This window comes from Grammomys surdaster, unplaced genomic scaffold (genome assembly GCF_004785775.1).
Source record: "Grammomys surdaster isolate TR1022 unplaced genomic scaffold, NIH_TR_1.0 126660, whole genome shotgun sequence".
NCBI classification, from domain to species: domain Eukaryota; kingdom Metazoa; phylum Chordata; class Mammalia; order Rodentia; family Muridae; genus Grammomys; species Grammomys surdaster.
In genome coordinates, this window is record NW_021621449.1 from 264,356 (window position 1) to 284,396 (window position 20,041).

The 20,041-nt window shown below is 36.4% G+C and overlaps 1 protein-coding gene across 6 annotated transcripts in view; it reads right to left on the minus strand.

The window, feature by feature from the left end:
- Wnk1 (WNK lysine deficient protein kinase 1) overlaps positions 1-20,041 on the minus strand; it is a 131,744-nt gene that overhangs the window by 66,814 nt on the left and 44,889 nt on the right. For all 6 annotated transcript variants that reach the window (XM_028761044.1, XM_028761045.1, XM_028761040.1 and 3 more), the window contains exon 4: positions 18,492-18,649. In XM_028761044.1, coding sequence (XP_028616877.1) covers positions 18,492-18,649 — 158 coding nt within the window. The remainder of the gene's footprint in view (positions 1-18,491; positions 18,650-20,041) is intronic.

Here is a 20,041-nt window from a genome sequence, read left to right on the forward strand (position 1 = left end):
ACACACACACACACACACACACACACACACACACACACACACACACACACCCTGATTAGCTGTACATTATACTTGTTATCTGACCCACTTATCTTACATCTATGCCTTTGGTAGTGAAATCCAAGGAAGAGTATTAATTCAGCTACTTGGGAGGCTAACGTAATAGGAATGAAAGTTCAAGCCCTGCTTGAATTACAGAATGAACTCAGAACTCTGTGAGACTCCATCTCAAAGTAAGACATTTAAAGGTGGTTATGGAAATATAGCTCAGCAGTAGAAAATTTGTCTAGTGTGTGCTTGGCCATAGGTTCAATCTTCAGTGGAGGAGGAAAAGTAATACAAGTTTTGCATGCTATTAAAAGCATAAACCACAGCATCAATATTTATATGAAGAATAGTGCATTTGAGGTTGGAGCAATACCTTGGCTTTCAAGTATCCAAAGTAATAAGCCTTAGGGAATCGTGAGGCAAGCTAATTTCCTTTAATAGAGCCAACTCAATTTGGCAGGGCATTTGAAGAGGCTTGTTTTCCAATGGAAATATATGCTATGTTCAAATACCTGTAAACTAATGGTTCATACCAACAAGAATCTGGCTAAATCCAGCCCTTTAACAACCAAGTTAAAAATAATGGAGATTTTTAATTACTTTGTTTGTGTAATTTGACTTTGTCACTGATTCCATTAGCCTTTCAATTGCAAGGCTTGAACATCTTGTATGGAAAAAACAGAATTAAAGCCATTAGGGTAAAATTCCTTCGAGTTTTTATATAACAGATTACAGTTTGCTCCTTTCTACAGAAACAAGTGACACCGATTTATGATTAGATAGTGTTTAAAGTTGAGAAAAATGTTGTATTATCTTTTAGCAGTTAGAAAAGAAATCTGGAATTAGCTAAAACAATTCTTTAACAAATCCTCCTATAAGTCTGGATTGTAAGTGAAAAGAAAATTTTGTGTCCCACAAGTTGTATCTTAATATTCTTGTCTATCAGAGGCTGTTACTATTCTGTGATTCTAAATTTAAGAGACAATTCGAGGTATCATTTGGGGGATTGTTAAAAAGCAATTCTAAAATTTTTCATAATTCCTCAATGAATCCTGAATATCAATCTTTAATTCCCAATGTAGCAGACAGAATAAAAACTGATAGTATGTAAAGATACTTTTCTTATTTAGGCACATTTCACCAATAATGAAATTTTCTGGTCTCTTGAAAATAAAACATGCTAAGCAGAGATACTTTTTTATTATTATTATTATTATTATTATTATTATTGTTTTGTTTTTTCGAGACAGTGTTTCTCTGTGTAGCCCTGGCTGTCCTGGCAAGAGATACTTTATAATTTCTGTTTTTTACTAGTGTACTATATATGATTTAAAGTACCATTGAAGAAGAGTAAGTATACAGTGAACAGAACCACGTCTGACTGAACTTACAGAGGCGGTAAAGAGAAAAATATTAACTTTTACTATCATTATTATTATTGAGTTGAATTTTGGGAAAGATGTTTATTGAGGGCAAAAGAAAATGTCTTTCATAGTAGAAGGAGCATCATATGAAAAATATTATTTTCTAGTTTGGTTGACTCATTTTTTGAGACAGTATTTCTCTATATAGCCCAGGCTGGCCTCCAGATATCTGCCTGCCTCTGCCTCCAAAGTGCTGGGATTAAAGGCTTACACCAGTACATCCAACTCAAAAAGTGTTACTAATGGAAACAAGTTTTAAAGCATTCACTGAACAAGTACTCAGTTTGACTGACTTACTCTGGGAAAATAAAAGTAGACAGAGGTGAAGTACAAAGCATGTAGTATAAGTAACACTGACCTTGACAGTGAAATATTTGAATTCTACTTTTTGCTCTACCATTAAGTGGACCATTACATACTAGAATACTAATACTAATAGACTACATCTTATTCTAGTTGCTCATGTTAATGCATTATTAGCACTCACTGGACTAGATATTCAGTAGTCAACACTGAATTAACATTTTCATATGAATGCTCAAAAGTATAAAAATAAAATATATTTATGTTGAGAAATGCAGTAATAAATGTAATTGAAGAAAACTGAACAGCTCTCTACATGATACACTGTTACAAATGAAGGTACATTAAGCATAATAATGTTTTAGGAAGATATAAAAATTACTATCCCAGCACTTGGGAGGCAGAGGCAGGCGGATTTCTGAGTTTGAGGCCAGCCTGGTCTACAGAGTGAGTTCCAGGACAGCCAGGGCTGTACAGAGAAACCCTGTCTTGAAAAACAAAAAGGAAAAAAAAAACAACAACAAAAAAAACCTACTGCTGTCTAAGAGTTCTGAAAACAAAGTTTAGGTTGTTTGTTCATTTGGCATGTACCCTCTTACTCCTCCAATAGCCTAACATTTCAGGCAAGGAAAAAGTAAGATTTTTTTTTATAGTATCTATTACCTCCCCAAATCACTACTTTGTTTCTTTTGCATTAAAATCGTGACCCCCAAATTCTGATCACTAACATTCCATCTCTTTAAATTAAGGTCAATTTAGGATAGAATATTCATTTTCATTCCTCAAATGTAACTGCATTGTTACTGGAAACCCTTAATTTATAGAAAAGACTGACTTTGTCTATTCACAGAAGTCACGCTAATATACGGCTGTGTCACTCTAATTTTTAGTATGTGTTGGTGAAACAAGCAAAGAAAAAGTTTATTTTCAGAGTTTAAATATGTCTGTATCAAACATTTGTTAACAACAACAAACAGCTATATATCAGATTAGGTTGTTCTGGATACCCATCCTTTCCCCCCCCCCCCTTTTGAAACAGTGTTTCTGCACAGCACTGGCTCTGTGGACCAGGCTGGCCTTCAGATCCTTCTGCCTCTGACTCCTGAGTACTGGAACTAAAAACATACACTGGGATTAAAAGATAAAAACCATGTGTCACCACTACTTGGCTAGGGGAAATAAATACACACACACACACACACACACACACACACACACACACACACATACACACACACACACACACAAAAGAAAAACATATAAAATAAGCAAAGGACAAAGCTGTTACCGTGTATCTTAATATCTTGTTTTTAGACTAATTATCTGTCTGTCATAACATTAAGTAAAATGATCAAGACTTTCAGGTCTGTCATATTATCTATTTATCACTATATAAAAACTAGAATAAAAATAGCCTAAGGTAATTTGCCAGGCAACTGAGGCTTTATCTTGTTTGAAGTTTGGCTTTATGTGAATAAAGCTTGTTAAACACATTTCATACAATTTGCTGAATATCATTAGTGACAACTAACTTCACCACTACTCATGTTATGGTAATATTAGTAGTAATGGCAATATCCAACAAGTACTGAATGATAAGTATATACCTAGAACTTCTTTAAATTTTATATGCCTTTCTCAGTTAATATTTTAGTTTCAGAGGAATTTTAAAAACCTGCAGCTATCAAACATTCCTGAGATCTGAACTCAAGCAGACCAAACTTTAGATGTGTTTTACTCAACTCTCATAGTCCATACTCATATATTTATTTCACAAATATTGGCTGAGTGATTGTTTCCAAATCTCTGTGTTACCTAGTCTTTAATTCTATGCTGTCAACTCCTATATTTGAAAATACTATATTTTTTAACTGATATACATTCTTCATCATAAAATGAAGGACAAAGGGCCCGTGTCTTTTGTTAGTTTTCTAGAGGGCTGCTTGTGTTTGAGGCAATAAAAATATAGACAAGACAATAATTTCATGTAACTATAAGCAACAAATGATCACTGTTAAGATAAACCCCATTGAAATACTGTATATATAACTTTTATTCAAATTAAGATATTAAATAAAAATACTAGCATGTGATAAAAGAAATGAAAAATAATGTAAGGATGGAATCAAAGTATGTATATATTTTAAGAACTATTTTTTACATAGGTTAGTCAGGAAAAGCCTCGTTAGTCAATATTAACATTAAGAGATCTGAACGAATGTTGGTATGATATATATACAGTGTATTATTTGTCTAACTGTTAATCCAGTCTGCCTTTACCACTTTCATATCAGCACTTATGCAGGTTAAAATGTCTTCATATCATAACTGACACTACACTGTTTATTAATTCATTATAACACTTGATTCAAGCTGGATCTGCAATCAGATCTATTTTCCAGATGTGCAACTATGCACATCTAGAATTTTGCACTACCTTATAAGCAACCGATAAATAGTATTTACTTGCTTTTCCAAATCAAGGGTTATGGAAGAATTTAACTATGCATCCAGTGTTAATGGAATATGTCGATCACTAAAACCCTCTATCTTTTCAGCACTGTAGCTGTTAAAAAACTGAGTAACTATGAAAATAGAAGAAACTCCTGAATTCTTAGAAAAAAATCAATTTGTCCTTGAGAAGTATAGGTATTAAATGTCAGAGGGAATAGTTAATATCAAAACAGAATACAGAACAAGGAGCAAGGTTAGTATGGCTTTCTTCAATGAATCCTTGGGTAAAGAGGGCCAGCAACAGGACTGGAGAGATTTTTCTAAGAGAAATCTCTTGAGGAAAATTTCTTGAAAGAGAGTGCTTTTCCTAAGGTTTTATTCCCAGTTCCAATGTGGTAGCTCACAACTGTCTGTACTGGAGTTCCAAGGAATCTGAAGCCTTCTGGCCTCACTGGGGACCAGGCAAGGATGTGATATACAAACAAAACACTCAAGCACAATATAATAAAGTACATTCATATACATATATGAATATATGCCAAAGAAGACTGAGATGTTGAAGATGATATCTTAAACAGAAAGACAAGCAACAACAAGAAAACAGACTACTTTCCTCTTCTAATGAGGCATGTATGCCTTACTTCCTTAGGAAATTAGTTTTAGGAAAACCATCCTGAAATGTTTGAGGGATATTTTTTAAAAATACAATTTGCTTTTGCTCTCAGAAAACAAAGTGAAAATAAGACTAAAAATTATGAGGATATACTGCCATGCAAAACCCCACAGTCCCATCCTGACAACACAGAACGTTATTTTAACTTTTAGCTGGTTATCCAGAAATTTCAACTTTGAGGTTTTAGAATCTGTACAGGAGCAAGAGAATGGACGAGGGTTCAGATGCTACCCCATTCTATCCATTTTTTTCTATACTTATATATTTGTTGCTTTTACTTGTATGTCAGTTTCTATTTACTGTGATTTAACTTCATTTTGTAAGATAACTTTTCAAGAGTCACTTTAAATTTCATTTCTTCTTTGGAATATAATTCTCATAAACTGCCATAAAGCCAACTTTTAACCTCATTGGGATTCTTTTAAGTTTTTTATTTTTCAAAACATTTATAAATGCCTGTACCATGCCATATGCTATGCAATGAACAGGTAAATATAAACAAGCATTTGATAAGTTGAACTCTAAGACAATGACTTTTTAAAAACTACTTACACTATCCTTCACATTTTTGTCAAATTTTATGTCAAAATACAACATCCAATGGAATAGTATTCAGAGGTACAACTTTTGTCATATGGCTAGGTCATGAATGTGCAAACTGTAACTTAATTAAAAGAATCCTTCACCAGGTAAGGACAATGTGAAAAGGCATTCTGCATGAGGAATCGGTCCCCAGTAGATAATGAAACTGAAGGCACCTTTATTTTGAACCTTCCAGCTTCCAGAACTGAAAGATAAACTTCAGAAAATAAATAAACCTGCTATTTATAAACCCACTCAGTTTATATTTCTATTATAGCTGCTCAAAGGATTAGAACACTGTTCTTGGGCTGGAAAGATGGCTCAGTGGTGAAGAGCACTGACTGCTCTTCCAGAGATCCTGAGTTCAATTCCCAGCAACCACATGGTGGCTCACAACCATCTGTAATGGGATCCAATGCCTTCTTCTGGTATGTCAGACACACCAGCAACAGTGTACTCATATAAAATAAATAATTAAAAAAAAAAAAAAAAAGAACACTGTTCTTTATGCTTCTCCAAGAATAGAATCAAACAGTTTGACAATAAAAGGAGAAAAAAATACAGAACTAAGGAAGAATAAAAGCTGCTGAATATTATATAATGGAGTATTATTTAACTACTGATACATGTCAGCATGTGAATGAACATTGGAAATACTATGCTAAGTTGAATAAAAGAGTAAATATGGGATTCTTTTGAAGAATGGTGAAAAAGCCCTGGAATGAGCAGTGATGGAACAGAAACCACCAAACTATATACTTTAGCTTCTACGTGTATTCATATTTACTCACTTTAAAAAAAAAATCTATTCAACAATTAAAAACAGACTGAGTGCTATAACAAAGAAATAGTTATAATAGTCTGAATACTATTAACAGAAAAGTCCTATTTTATTTAAAAGAATTTTATTCTCTTTTTTAAAAAAAATTGGTTATTTTATTTATTTACATTTCAAATGTTGTTCTCCCCCCTCCTGATTTCCCCTCCACAACCCACTCCACCCCATTCTCCTCCCCTTTGTCTCTATGATAGTGCTCCTCCACCCACTCGGGGGGGGGGGGGGCCCCACCTCACCGCTCTAGCATCCTCCTATGGTGGAGCATCAAGGCTCCACAGGGCCAAGGGCCTCACCTCTTAACTGACCTGAAGTTTGTAACTAGTAAACTCTTTTCTTCTTGTGAGCCAACTATTAAGAATATCCAACTGAATTAAGACTGTACAGACAAAATCGTCACCTGAATTAGAATAAAAGCCAAGTGTACTGTGTGTTAGGTCTTCTCTTGATCAAGAGTAAAATTTGCTCTGTACAGACATTTCAAATGGAGTTGTGGTGTTTTCTTTGCAACCCTGAACTTATGTAATACTTGGAAGAGTAGCCAGTGCTCTTAACTAAGCAGTATATCCATCTCTCTAGGCTCCCACTTTCTCTTTCTGTTTTTATGTCCTGTTTTTGTTCTTTGAGACGGGGTTTCTCTGCATAGCCCTGGCTATCCTTGAACTCACTATGTAGATCAAACTCAATTGACCTCAAACTCAATCTGCCTGCCTTTGCCTCCTGAGTGTTCAAATTAAAGGCTGAGTTTGTCATTTTTGTGTTTCCCATTCTGTTTTATTAGGGTTTCTTAACAGGCTCCTGGGTAAAGGACTATTTGCAAGAGCATGAGTTCCCTTATCAGTGGTCACACTACTGAAGAAAATGTCTTGGCTTGCCCTAGTGACCATTAACAGCCTATAGAAAAGATGCTTAGGGAAGATGGGGCCTCCTAAAGCCCGCCCTGCCATCTACCGTTATCTGTCCACATGTCTTTGGGAAGGAACATGTTGGTAAACATAACTGTAGTGAAATCAATAATGTTAATGCAAAGACATCAACATGCTCCAAAGATAATGTTCCACCTCCCTCTATTACTTCCTCCTGCTCTTAAATTCTTTCCATTTCCCTTCAGGTGATAGGTGATACATTTGTCAGCATTCCCTTGCTCTTATCACTATGACCAATTAGCAATCTCTACAATTGCCAATGGCCATTGTGGAAGTGTACTTCTCTAAAATGGCCATTTATTTTCTTAACTGTTAAGTGTAAGAACTCAAATTTAAATGTAATAAGACAAAACAAAAGGCAAAAAAACCTCTTAAATCCATCTAATGCAGTCTTTTTCCTATGACTCCATATTTCCACACTTTCAAGTTATTTCCCTGATTCCCCATCAGCTGATTACTATGATGATCGTTTCCCATTTTCTCTTCTCCCTATATAGCACAGAGTTAGGCTTATAATCCTCCTGCCTCAGCACTCTAAGTGCTAGTGTATACCACTAAAACAAAACTTCAATAGCCAACCTTTCAACTGTTTTCAGTTTGATTTGGTCCAATTTTAGTTCCCTATTCTAAAGACCAATCTTAAATATTCATTTCCCAAGGCTGGGATCCTGGGCTGCATAAAAAGAAGAAAGCTACCTGAGTAGCAGCATTCATCTGTCTCTGCCTCCTGACGTGGATGCTACATGAGCAACTGCTTCAAGCTTGTGATGCCATTAACTTCCTTGTCAAGAGGACAGTACTCAAAATGTGAGACAAAATAAACCCTTCATGTCTAAATTACTTTTGTCAGGCTTTTTTTTTTTCGTCAGAGTAACAAAACAAGTAACTAATACAAAAAATGGACTAATTAATATGTTTGATGGAGGAAATTTTAAGCAATGTCAGTTACTACTCATTGGTCTGATAGAAATCTACAGGGTTTTTATGTTGGTGGGTTTTTTTGTTGTTGTTTCTAAAGTAAAAAGGGAAAAGAAGGGGCATAAAGAAAAATATGTAAAGTTTGGCAAAAAAAAAAAAAGTAATGAACAAGTTTTAGAGCTTGAAAAAGAGAATAAGCAATGGCCAAGCACTTGTAATTGTTAAAGAAATTAGTACCATTAAAGTGAACCCTAGAATTTGCATTGGGAGAATTCAAGGTGTCTTGGTGACAAAACTCCCAGGCTTGCAAAAATGGAATTAATTTGAGAAGAAAAGCTAAACTCAAAATGCTACTGAAGAGGGATTTGTGTGAAGGTATGGGATTATCTAAGCCCTTGAGGTTTTCTTTCTCCCCAGTATTTTTTTATTGGATATTGTATTTACATTTCATATGTTATCCCCTTACCCCATCCCCCACCAGGAACCCCTATCCCATCCCCCCTCTTCCTGCTTCTATGAGGATGTGCCCCCGCCTACCCTCCACCCTCGAATTCCCTGACACTTGGTGTCCAGCCTTCATGGGACCAAGGATCTCTTCTCCCTCCTATGCCCAATAAGGCCATCCTCCCCTACATATACAGCTGCAGTCACAGGTCCCTCCCTATGTGCTCCCAGGCTGGTGGTTTAGACCCTGGGGAACTCTGGTTGGTTGGTCTTGTTGCTATCCTCATGGGGCCACAAATCCTTTCAGCTCCTTCAGTCTTCTCTCTAACTCCTCCATTGGGAACCCCATGATGAGTTCAATGGTTAGGTGTGAGCATCCGCCTCTGAATATGTCAGACTCCAGCAGATCTCTAGGAAGACAGCTGTATCAGGCTCTTGTCAGCATGTACTTCCTGACATCTACATCAGCATCTACCCTTGGTGACTGCACATGGGATGGATACCCAGGTGGAATGGTCTCCAGACAGCCCCTCCTTCAGTTTCTGTCTTACACTTTGTCTCCATATTTGCTCCCTTGAGTATGTTGTTACTCTTTCTAAGAAGGACTGAAGCACCTACACTTGGTCTTCCTTCTTCATGAGCTTCATGTGGTCTATGAGTTGAATCTTGGGTATTTCAAGCTTTTGGGCTAATATCCACTTATCAGTGAGTGAATACCATGTGTGTTCTTTTGCGATTGGGTTACCTCACTCAGGATGATATTTTCTAGTTCCATCCATTTACCTAAGAATTTCTCAAATTCATTGTTTTTAATAGCTGAGTAATACTCCATTGTGTAAATGTACCACATTTTTTGTATCCATTCCTCTGTTGAAGGACATCTCGGTTCTTTCCAGCCTCTGGCTATTATAAATAAGGCTGCTATGAACATAGTGGAGCATGTGTCCTTGTTATATGTTGGAGCATCTTCTGGGTATATACCCAGGAGTGGTATAGCTGAGTCCTCAGGTAATGCTATGTCCGATTTTCTGAGGAACCGCCAGACTGATTTCCAGAGTGGTTGTACCAGCTTGCAATCCCACCAACGATGAAGGAGTGTTCCTCTTTCTCCACATCCTTGCCAGCATCTACTATCACCTGAGTTTTTGATCTTAGCCACTCTGACTGGTGTGAGGTGGAATCTCAGGGTTGTTTTGATTTGCATTTCCCCGATGACTAAGGATGTTGAACATTTCTTAAGGTGCTTCTCTGCCATTCAAGTTTCCTCAGTTGAGAATTCTTTGTTTAGCTCTATACCCCATTTTTCAATAGGGTTATTTGGTTGTCTGGAGTCTAATTTCTTGAGTTCTTTGTATATATTGGATATTGGCCCTCTATTGGATGTAAGATTAGTAAAGACATTTTCCCAATATGGTGGTTGCCATTTTGTCCTATTGATAGTGACCTTTGCCTTACAGAAGCTTTGCAATTTTATGAGGTCCTATTTGTCAATTCTTTTTTTTTTTTTCCTTTTTTGAGACAGGGTTTCTCTGTGTAGCCCTGGCTGTCCTGGAACTCACTCTGTAGACCAGGCTGGCCTCGAACTCAGAAATCCGCCTGCCTCTGCCTCCCAAGTGCTGGGATTAAAGGCGTGCAACATCACTGCCCGGCCTATTTGTCAATTCTTGATCTTAGAACATAAGCCATTGGTATTCTGGCAAACTGAATCCAAGAACACATCAAAAAGATCATCCATCATGATCAAGTAGGCTTTATCCCAGGAATACAGGGATGGTTCAATATTCGGAAATCCATCAATGTAATCCACTATATAAACAAACTCAAAGAAAAAAATCGCATGATCATCTCACTAAATGCTGAGAAAAGCATTTGACAAAATTCAACATCCCTTCATGTTAAAAGTCTTGGAAAGATCAGGAATTCAAGGCCCATACCTAAACATATAGTAAAAGCAATATACAGCAAGCCAGTAGCCAACATCAAACTAAATGGAGAGAAACTTGAGGCAATCCCACTAAGATCAGGGACTAGACAAGGCTGCCCACTCTTACCCTACCTATTCAATATGGTACTGGAAGTCCTAGCCAGAGCAATTAGACAACAAAAAGAAGTCAAAGGGATACAAATAGGAAAGGAAGAAGTCGAAATTTCACTATTTGCAGATGATATAATAGTATACTTAAGTGACCCCAAAACTTCCACCAGAAAACTCCTAAACCTGATAAACAACTTCAGCAAAGTTGAATATAAAAATCAACTCAAACAAATCAGTAGCCTTCCTCTACTCGAAAGATAAGCAGGCTGAGAAGAAAATTAGGGAAATGACACCCTTCACAATAGTTACAAGTAATATAAAGTATCTTGGAGTGAATCTAACCAAGCAAGTGAAAGATCTGTATGACAAGAACTTCAAGTCTCTGAAGAAAGAAGTCGAAGATCTCAGAAGATGGAAAGATTTCCCATGCTCATGGATTGGCAGGATTAATTTAGTAAAAATGGCCATCTTGCCAAAAGCAATCTACAGATTCAATGCAATCCCCCATCAAAATTCCAAATCAATTCTTCATAGAGATAGAAAAAACAATTTGCAAATTCATTTGGAATAACAAAAAAAACAAAATAGCAAGAATTATTCTCAACAATAAAAGAACTTCTGGGGGAATCACCATCCCTGACCTCAAACTGTACTACAGAGCAATTGTGATAAAATCTGCATGGTATTGGTAAAGAGACAGGCAGGAAGATCAATGGAATAGAATTGAAGATCCACACACCTATAGTCACTTGATCTTTGACTTTCCATCCAGTGGAAAAAGGACAGCATTTTCAACAAATGGTGCTGGTTCAACTGGAGGTCAGCATGTAGAAGAATGCAAATCAATTCATTCTTATCCCCTTGTACAAAGCTCAAGTCCAAGTGGATAAAGGACCTTCATATAAAACCAGATATACTGAAACTAATAGAAGAGAAGGTGGGGAAGACCCTTGAATACCTAGGCACAGGGGAAAGGCCCTTGAGGTTTTGATATTCTGTCAAAAAACAAATATTCGGGACATAAGAGCTGCTGGATTTGGTGCTTACTCTGCTGGGTTTCTGCCTTACTCTGTTCTAATATTAGCTTGGTATCTCCCATTTTCCTCTTTGTTATAATAATGTTTGTGGAATTATGTATCTTGGATATTGTATTGTTGAAATAAAATGCTTTGTGTGTCCTTCCCTCTCCCTCCCCACATACCTCTGTCCCTCCCTCCCTCCCTCTCTCCCTCTCTCTCTCTGTGTGTGTGTGTGTGTGTACACAAGATGTAACATGCACATAGAGGTCAGAGGAGAACTCACCTGACTTAGTTCTTGGACTTGTGATGGTGTAGCTGGTATATAATGAATATTCCTACACTATCCTGCTGTGTGAACTCTCATCTTACAGAAATGTATTTACTTTCCTGAGAGGAAGCCTCTGCCTGCAGCAGACTAGAAGTACTCTCCCAGCCCCTCAGCAATTCAGCTAAGCACACTCAAAGGGATTATGCAAACAGCTCCCATTTGGTCATGAGACTTTCTGTATCCTGAGTATACCAGATGATAGTGATAAGAAATGTTCGTTGTTTCTCTATCCTAGCCTGAGCTCATTCTGAGTTACCTGGAATAAGAACTGCATAGAAATGCCAGTAAACATACTTTTGAGCAGCACTGCCTAAAGTACCTTGGTTCTGTAGAATTTCATACTCAATTTACTGGCAACAGTCACTGGCAGGTTGTGATACAATGGCTTGCACTGTCAACTTGACAGGATCTAGAATAACCCTGGAGACAATCAAACCTCTGGAAATACATGTGAGGAATTATATTAAGAGAACAGAACTGGGAAGGCCTACTCTAAATATGGGTGATACCACTTCCTGGGATGAGATTCTAGACTAAATACAAGGAGAAAACAAGTTTAGCACCAGCATTAATCTAGATGTAATATAAACAATTGCTTTAAAAATCCTGCCATGATGGGCTGTTGAACTGGGAGCCAAAATAAACCTTTCCATGCTTAAATTGCTTTTGTTGGGTACTTTTATAACAGCAACAAGACAAGTAACTGATACAATAGCCTTACTTGGAAATGGAATTATTACAGAAGTTAAATTCAGCAAGGTAGTTGAGTTCATTGGAACAAAGGAAATTATATGGCCTTGAAATTTAAAATCGTTTTACCAAGTGTTAATGAAATTGTTTAGTTTCAGAGGGCTGCCACAGCAAAGTATTACACGTTGAGTGAGACCTTTATTTTCTCAAGGTTCTAAAGGCCAGAACCTACAGTTCACTTGAAAGCTTAAGGGAGAGAGTACAGTTTATTTAGAACAGTAGCAGACAGCTCACCAGAAACCATAAAAGTCAGGAGAACATGGATTGGCTAATTTTTAAATATTTGCCAATCAAGATTATTATATCCACCACAAAAAATTACCTCTTAAAACTGAAGAAAAAGACTGGAGAGATGGTTGGTTCAGTTGGTAAATGCTATGCAAGCATGAGAACTGTGTTTGGAGTACCAGTATCCTGTAAAAAGCTGTACCTGGTGTGTGTTTGGGAGGTAGTGGGTAGGGAAAAGAGCAGGTACTTTGTAGGGTTTGCTGGTCAGTTAGTAGAGCCAAACTGACAAGTTCGGAGAGAAGTAATCTCTCAAAAACAAGAAAAAAAGGCCCAATGTTTGTTAAGGCTGGAGATAGCACAGAAATCCTGAGCACTACTGCTTTTCTAAAGGGTTTGGCTCTCAGCACCCTTATCACACAGTTCACAACCACCTCTAACTCTAGGTTTGGGAGATCTGACACCTGGCCATGGTACACACCCATATATATGCATAACATATACACAAGACATACTTGCACATAAATATAAAATGAATCTTTTAAAAAACACAATGTGGGCAGTGGTGGTGCACACCTTTAATCCCAGCACTTGGGAGGCAGAGGCAGGCGGATTTCTGAGTTCGAGGCCAGCCTGGTCTACAGAGTGAGTTCCAGGACAGCCAGGGCTACACAGAGAAACCCTGTTTCAAAAAACTAAAAAAAAAAAAAAAAAAAAAAAAAAAAAAAAAGAAAAGAAAAAAAAAAAAAAGAAAAGAAAAAAACACAATGAAATGGAGAACAATAGAGGAATATATTAGATGCTGACCTCTGGCCTACACACACACGCACACACGCACACACTTCAAATGAAGAGAAATTTGGCCAGGGAGATGGTTTAGAAAATAAATATGATTTCTATACAAACCTGATAGCCTGAATTTTGATCCCTAGAATCCATGGTAAAGGGACCAACTCCCAAAAGTAATCCTCTGATCTCCACATATATGTTGCTACATGTGTACCCACACTCATGCAGACATAGTTGTTATATTATGCTTTTTCTCTACTGCTCTGAACAAAATCAACCTGGGAGTAAAGGGTTTATTTGCTTTCATATTTCTACATCACAATCCATCATCAATCAAAGTCAGGGCAGGATCTTAAGATAGGAACCTGGAGACAAAAGTTAAAACAGAGATCCTGGAAGAAGACTGCTTCCTGGCTTCCTCCCATGGCAGTCATAATACTTTCTTAAACCATGTAGGACAATCTGCCTGGGATGGATGGTACCACAAACAGTGTGCTGAGCCCTCCCAAATCAATCATTAATCAAAAAAGTGCCACAACAGATCTGCCTATAGGCCAATCTGATAGAAGAATTCCTCAACAGAGATCTCCTCTTCCCAGATATGTGTCAAATTAACAAAAACTAACTCCACACACTCTAAAAAAACACTCCATACACTCTAAAGATTTTTTTAAATGAATAATTGTTATGATAAATTAAATGATGACCATTAATCAAGCACTCCATAAATACTCAGCAGCATCTAAATTGAAGGAGAAAACTAGAACATACCTTTCAACAATAATCCTAAATATAAATGGTCCTAACTTTCTGAATGCATCAAAATAAGAATAGTTTTAAAACAAGACTCAACTGCTTTCTATCTGTGAAAATTCATCAACTGGCAAAGGCTCAAAAAAGAACAGAGAATGATATTTCTAAGCAAAGAAATTAAGATAACAAACAGGAGTAACTAAATTCCTAAATGACAAAGGAGGTTTCAAGCCAAAATTAGAAAAGACTAAAGGCTACTATATATTAATAAACAATCAAGAAGATCCCAGCACTCAGGGGGCAGAGACAGGGGGCTCCCTTTGAGTTTGAGGCCAGCCTGGTCTATAAAGTTCCTGGCCAGCAAAGGTACAGTGAGACCTTGTCTTAAACTTGAAATAAATAAATGCATAAATGAAAATACAATGAAAGTTTGGCCATAATAGTGTGTCTTTATGTGGCAGTGAGAATAAAGGTAAATCCCTGATTTTGGCTGAACAGCCTGTCTGGCCTACTTAGCAAGCTCCAGATCAGTGAATGACCCTGTCTTAAAAATATGATGGATGGTACTTGAGGAATAGTACCCTAGATTGACCTCTGGTCTCCTCTTCTCTAACCCCTCCTCTAGCCCAATGATAAACTGTAATTTATTCTAAAACTTCTCAAGATCTTAGAAAAATAACTAGTCAAACTCAGAATTAATACACAGGGGAAAAAAAACAGTAAGAAATCACAGTAGAAAAATTTTTTTCAAGATTTATTTTTTTATTTATATGAGTACACTACAGCTATTTTCAGACACATACTATAAGAGTGCATCAAATCACATTACAGATGGTTGTGACCCACCATGTGGTTGCTGGGAATTGAACTCAGAACCTCTGGCAGAGCAGTCAGTGCTCTTAACCTCTGAGCCAGGTCCTGAGTTCAATTCCCAGCAACCACATGGTGGCTCACAACCATCTGAAATGGGGTCTGATGCCTTCCTCTGCTGTGTCTGAAGATAGCTACAGTGTAGTCATATAAATAAAATAAAAAAAATCTTAAAAAAAAAAAAGATATTGAAAGGTATACCTAAGTGGTAGATCACCTCCCTGTTATGTACAAAGCTCAGAGGGGGGTTCCATTTATGAAGACATCATGACCGTCAAAAAGAAATGAGGATAACTTACTCTATGAAACTTAAAAAAATACCGAAAGAAGCTAGTCACAAAAGTTCACACATGATTTCCTATATATAAACTATCCAGGAAGGTCTATATATATATAGAACAACTCATGCTTTTATTATGCAAAAATAATTCCTTATTAAGTCTCTTGACATGGTGCATACACAAATACATACATACATACATACATACATACATACATACATACATACATATATAAAATATCAATCAATATATCAAACTTTCAAAGAAAATCTATTGCAAGTGACTTTTAAAGACTACTAAAAGCCTATCACTTGATTGCATAATAGTTTGTCATGTTTACTAATGTATTGAAAAGCTTTTGGAATGAAGTAGTAACAGTTTGGAACAAGAAATTTTTGTACAAATAATTTATTCAAAGAAATCAGTTTAACTTCACTAAACTTAAATAAGCTAATTGCTACTAGTAGTCTCTCATCTTGAGCAACCGGAGAGATGGCTCTACTGTTTAGAGCACTTATTGCTCTTCTAAAGGACCTGGTTTTGAGTCCCATCACCTACATATTTGTTTCTTAACTATCTGTAACTGCAGTTTCAGGGAATTAGATGCCTGCTACTGACATCCTTAGGCACAAGGCATGCACATGGTACAAACACATACGTGCAGATAAAACACTCACACCCAAAGAATTGTAAAAAAATAAAAAATAATCAATTAAGATTGAAGACCTTTCAAAGATAATCTTAGATGCTACATACAATAAATCTATTTTAAATTTTTTTCAATTGTATTTTCCATTATATAATTTCAGTACATTTGCTCTTCCTAACAACCTTAGAAATTCTAGCCATCATTAATACCATTAATATCACATTCATATGAGTAAATTAAGGTTCATAAGTGATCTTCTTTTTTTATAATATTTTTTAAAATATTATATTTTTTTATAAAATGTTGATCTCTATATTCAGTTGGAAAAAAACAATAATACTCTGGCCTATTTTTTCCTCCAAATTGAGTATCTTGGCTTTTATTTTTCTGTCTTACTACTTGTTTGTTTTCAAGTCAGAGTCTCACTCTGTTGATCAGGCTGGCCTGAAATGTACAGATTCACCTGTCTCTGCTGTAAAAGAGCTATGATTGAAGTCTTGCACTACTTTAGTTAAATAAAAATCAGATTGCTTTGGTATACAATCATACATTTCAGGCAACAAGAATGAGTATATGACTGGGTCACAGTAATGAAACTTAATTAGCTTCTCAATTTTTTTCTACCATCTATTTTAAACATGAATCTTGCTAATATTTGCGGTGGTTTGAATAAGAATGGACCTTTTAGGTGCAAATGTTTGAATACTTTGGTTCCTGGTTGGTGGAACTGTTTGGGAAAAATTAAAAGACGTGGCCTTGACAGACAAGGTCACTGGAAGCAGGCTTTTCAGTGTGCCTCTACATGTCTCCTTTTTGTGAATCTAGATGTGAGTTCTCACCTATTCCTGATGTCACTCCACCATCATGGATTCTTAACACTCTGAAACCATAAACCCAATTAAATATTTTCTTTTTGCCTTGTTCATGGTGTTTGTCATAGTAACTAAGCTACTGCTTTAAGAGTAATCCCTTCTCCACACAGGTGAAGATAAATAAGCTCCATATAAGTTGCAACTTTTTTGACTTGGTATATTCTTAAGACAATAGTTGGTGACAGCTAATAATTCACATGCAAGTCATGTATAGATAGATAAAATCTGTTAAATGAAAGGATACTAAATAAAATTAACCAAGGATTAATAACTTAGAGTCTCAATAAATCAAGTCATAAGAATATGTTCCTTTGGGGCTGGAGAGATAGCTCAGCTGTTAAGAGCACTGACTGCTTGTCTAGAAGACCTGAGTTCAATTTCCACCAACCATATGGTGGCTCACAACCATCTGTAATGGGATGCAATACCCTCCTGTGATGGGTCTGAGAGGAGCAAAAGTATACTCACATACATTAAATAAGTATCTTAAAAGAAAAAGAATGTGTCTTTTATACCTACATACACATAAAATTACAAACAATAAAATGATTATATAATAGTTTATTAACACTAAACAGGAATTGTGAAGACTTGGTATTACTTTCCAAGAAGCACAGCATTCCATATATACTAATCCTTTAAAGGCTATCTTTCAGGTTACACACCTCAGAATACTGTTTATATTTCACAGAAACAAACAGACCTACTACTAGTACTAAAGTGAGGTAAGACACTGTCCTCTGTAAGGGAGTGAAGACATTTTGCTTTTTTAACAGAGAACAAAATAAATACCAATAGATGATTTAAGAGAACACAGCAATAACTAACTTCAACAGGAAAGTGAACCTGATATTTTGTCTCCTAAACCCACCATGATATCTAACATTCTCTCTAAAAAGGGAAAAACAAACCAACACCAAAAGCCAAAAACTTTTCCTTCTTTATGCCCATCATGCTTCAGATCCCACTGAAACTGGATATTTCTATATTAATTATCTATCATAGTTTCACTGCCATTAACACCAATCTTCTTAATGCTTTCAAGAGTCTACAACTGAACCCTCCTTTTAAACAATATAATAAATATCAAGACAACACCATGTATCATAATTAAGAATTTAAATATTAAAATGCAGTTTCAAACAAAATGCACCTTGAGATAAAGGTTTAAGGAAGATAGATGTCTTTGCTCTCATTGCACATAACTCAGCAGACTTCCATTCTAACGGCTTTCTGTTGCATAAGTGGATGTTATCCAGCTTGATTTTATTAGATATGACTCAATGTCATCAACAAATTAGGTGAGGACTTACACTGGTCACTCGACGGTAGATCTGCGCAGCATTTTGGCACTCTGAGTATGGATATTCAGATGTAGCCATCTCAAGCATGCACATCCCAAAAGCATAAACATCAACAGATTCATCATATTTCTCCTCATACATCTCAGGAGCCATAAACTCTGGGGTACCTTAAATTAAAAGAATGATTCAGATTCAATATAGCCAATAACTGTAGGTCTTCCTTACCAGAGGGTTCAAGAAGCAAAGAGGTTGACCTGTCAGAGAAAAAAAATGGAAAGGAATATAAAAAAGAAAGGGGAAGCCGGGCAGTGGTGGCGCATGCCTTTAATCCCAGCACTTGGGAGGCAGAGACAGGGTTTCTCTGTGTAGCCCTGGCTGTCCTGGAACTCACTCTGTAGACCAGGCTGGCCTCGAACTCAGAAATCCGCCTGCCTCTGCCACCCAAGTGCTGGGATTAAAGGCGTGCGCCACACGGCCTGGCTCAATGTTTTTAAAGATAACAAAATGTAAACATCTGTAGAGGTGACTCACCAGTGCCTTTTCTTCATATAATTACCTTCCCACCTACAGTACACAAATAAGCCTAGTACAGATATAGGAGATATAGTGAGGAGCATCCTACAGGTGAGAAACAAATATACATACAAATATAGAACTCAAATACAGACTGATTTGTAAGCATGGTATGTATATATATATATATGGTATTACAAGATTAGATTTTATAATGGTTTCACAATCTTTAACTTCAGTTCCAAGACTAAATATGCATAGTATGATTTAATAAACAAAGGGGAGGAAACCTGTTGGACCCATGATTTTAAGATATCACAGACAAATAAATGCTTCCTATGACGAAAACAAAATGGCAATTTAGCTTCAAATATATTTTTTCTATTAATATATGAATACATATAAACAGCATTAGAAATCCTAACTACACAATATTCCAATGAGAACATTGTTTTTGTTTTGGTCTTTAAATAAAGAAATACAAATGACTGGTGTGCCATGATGTTCTCATTGGTACTTAGGATTCTGGCCCATCTATTAATGAATGGGCTTTTAATATACCCTATTGGAGAGCAAAACAGAACGTGAACTGCAAATTTATAAGTTTCAGAGAGCTAGACCTTATCAAACAGCCATTATTTTTTTTTCCCAGCTGTGACTCAAAAACTCTGAAAAGTCACTCATATTCTTTGGCCTACTTAATGACTTCCAATAGAGTTAATTTGGCTCTACTGACAGCCATGTCTGGAAACATTTTAGTGAGAACAATTAGGAGTAAATAGACTAATAGAACTAGTCTATTGTGGTAGAACTCAGAATTGCTATGAAATAATTCTACAATATGTCTACACAACTGTCTAGAGCCAGATATCTAGAGGACTAAGGCTGGGAAACAATTTAGATATTATCGTTCATTCCAAAAGGTGGGAGTAAAGGAAAGTTGATGAGACTAGCCTTTCACTGTACCTTCCCATATATTCTAATTTTCAAATCAAGTTTTTTACAGCCAGGTGTTCTTGAACATATACCCAATGGACATTTCTGAA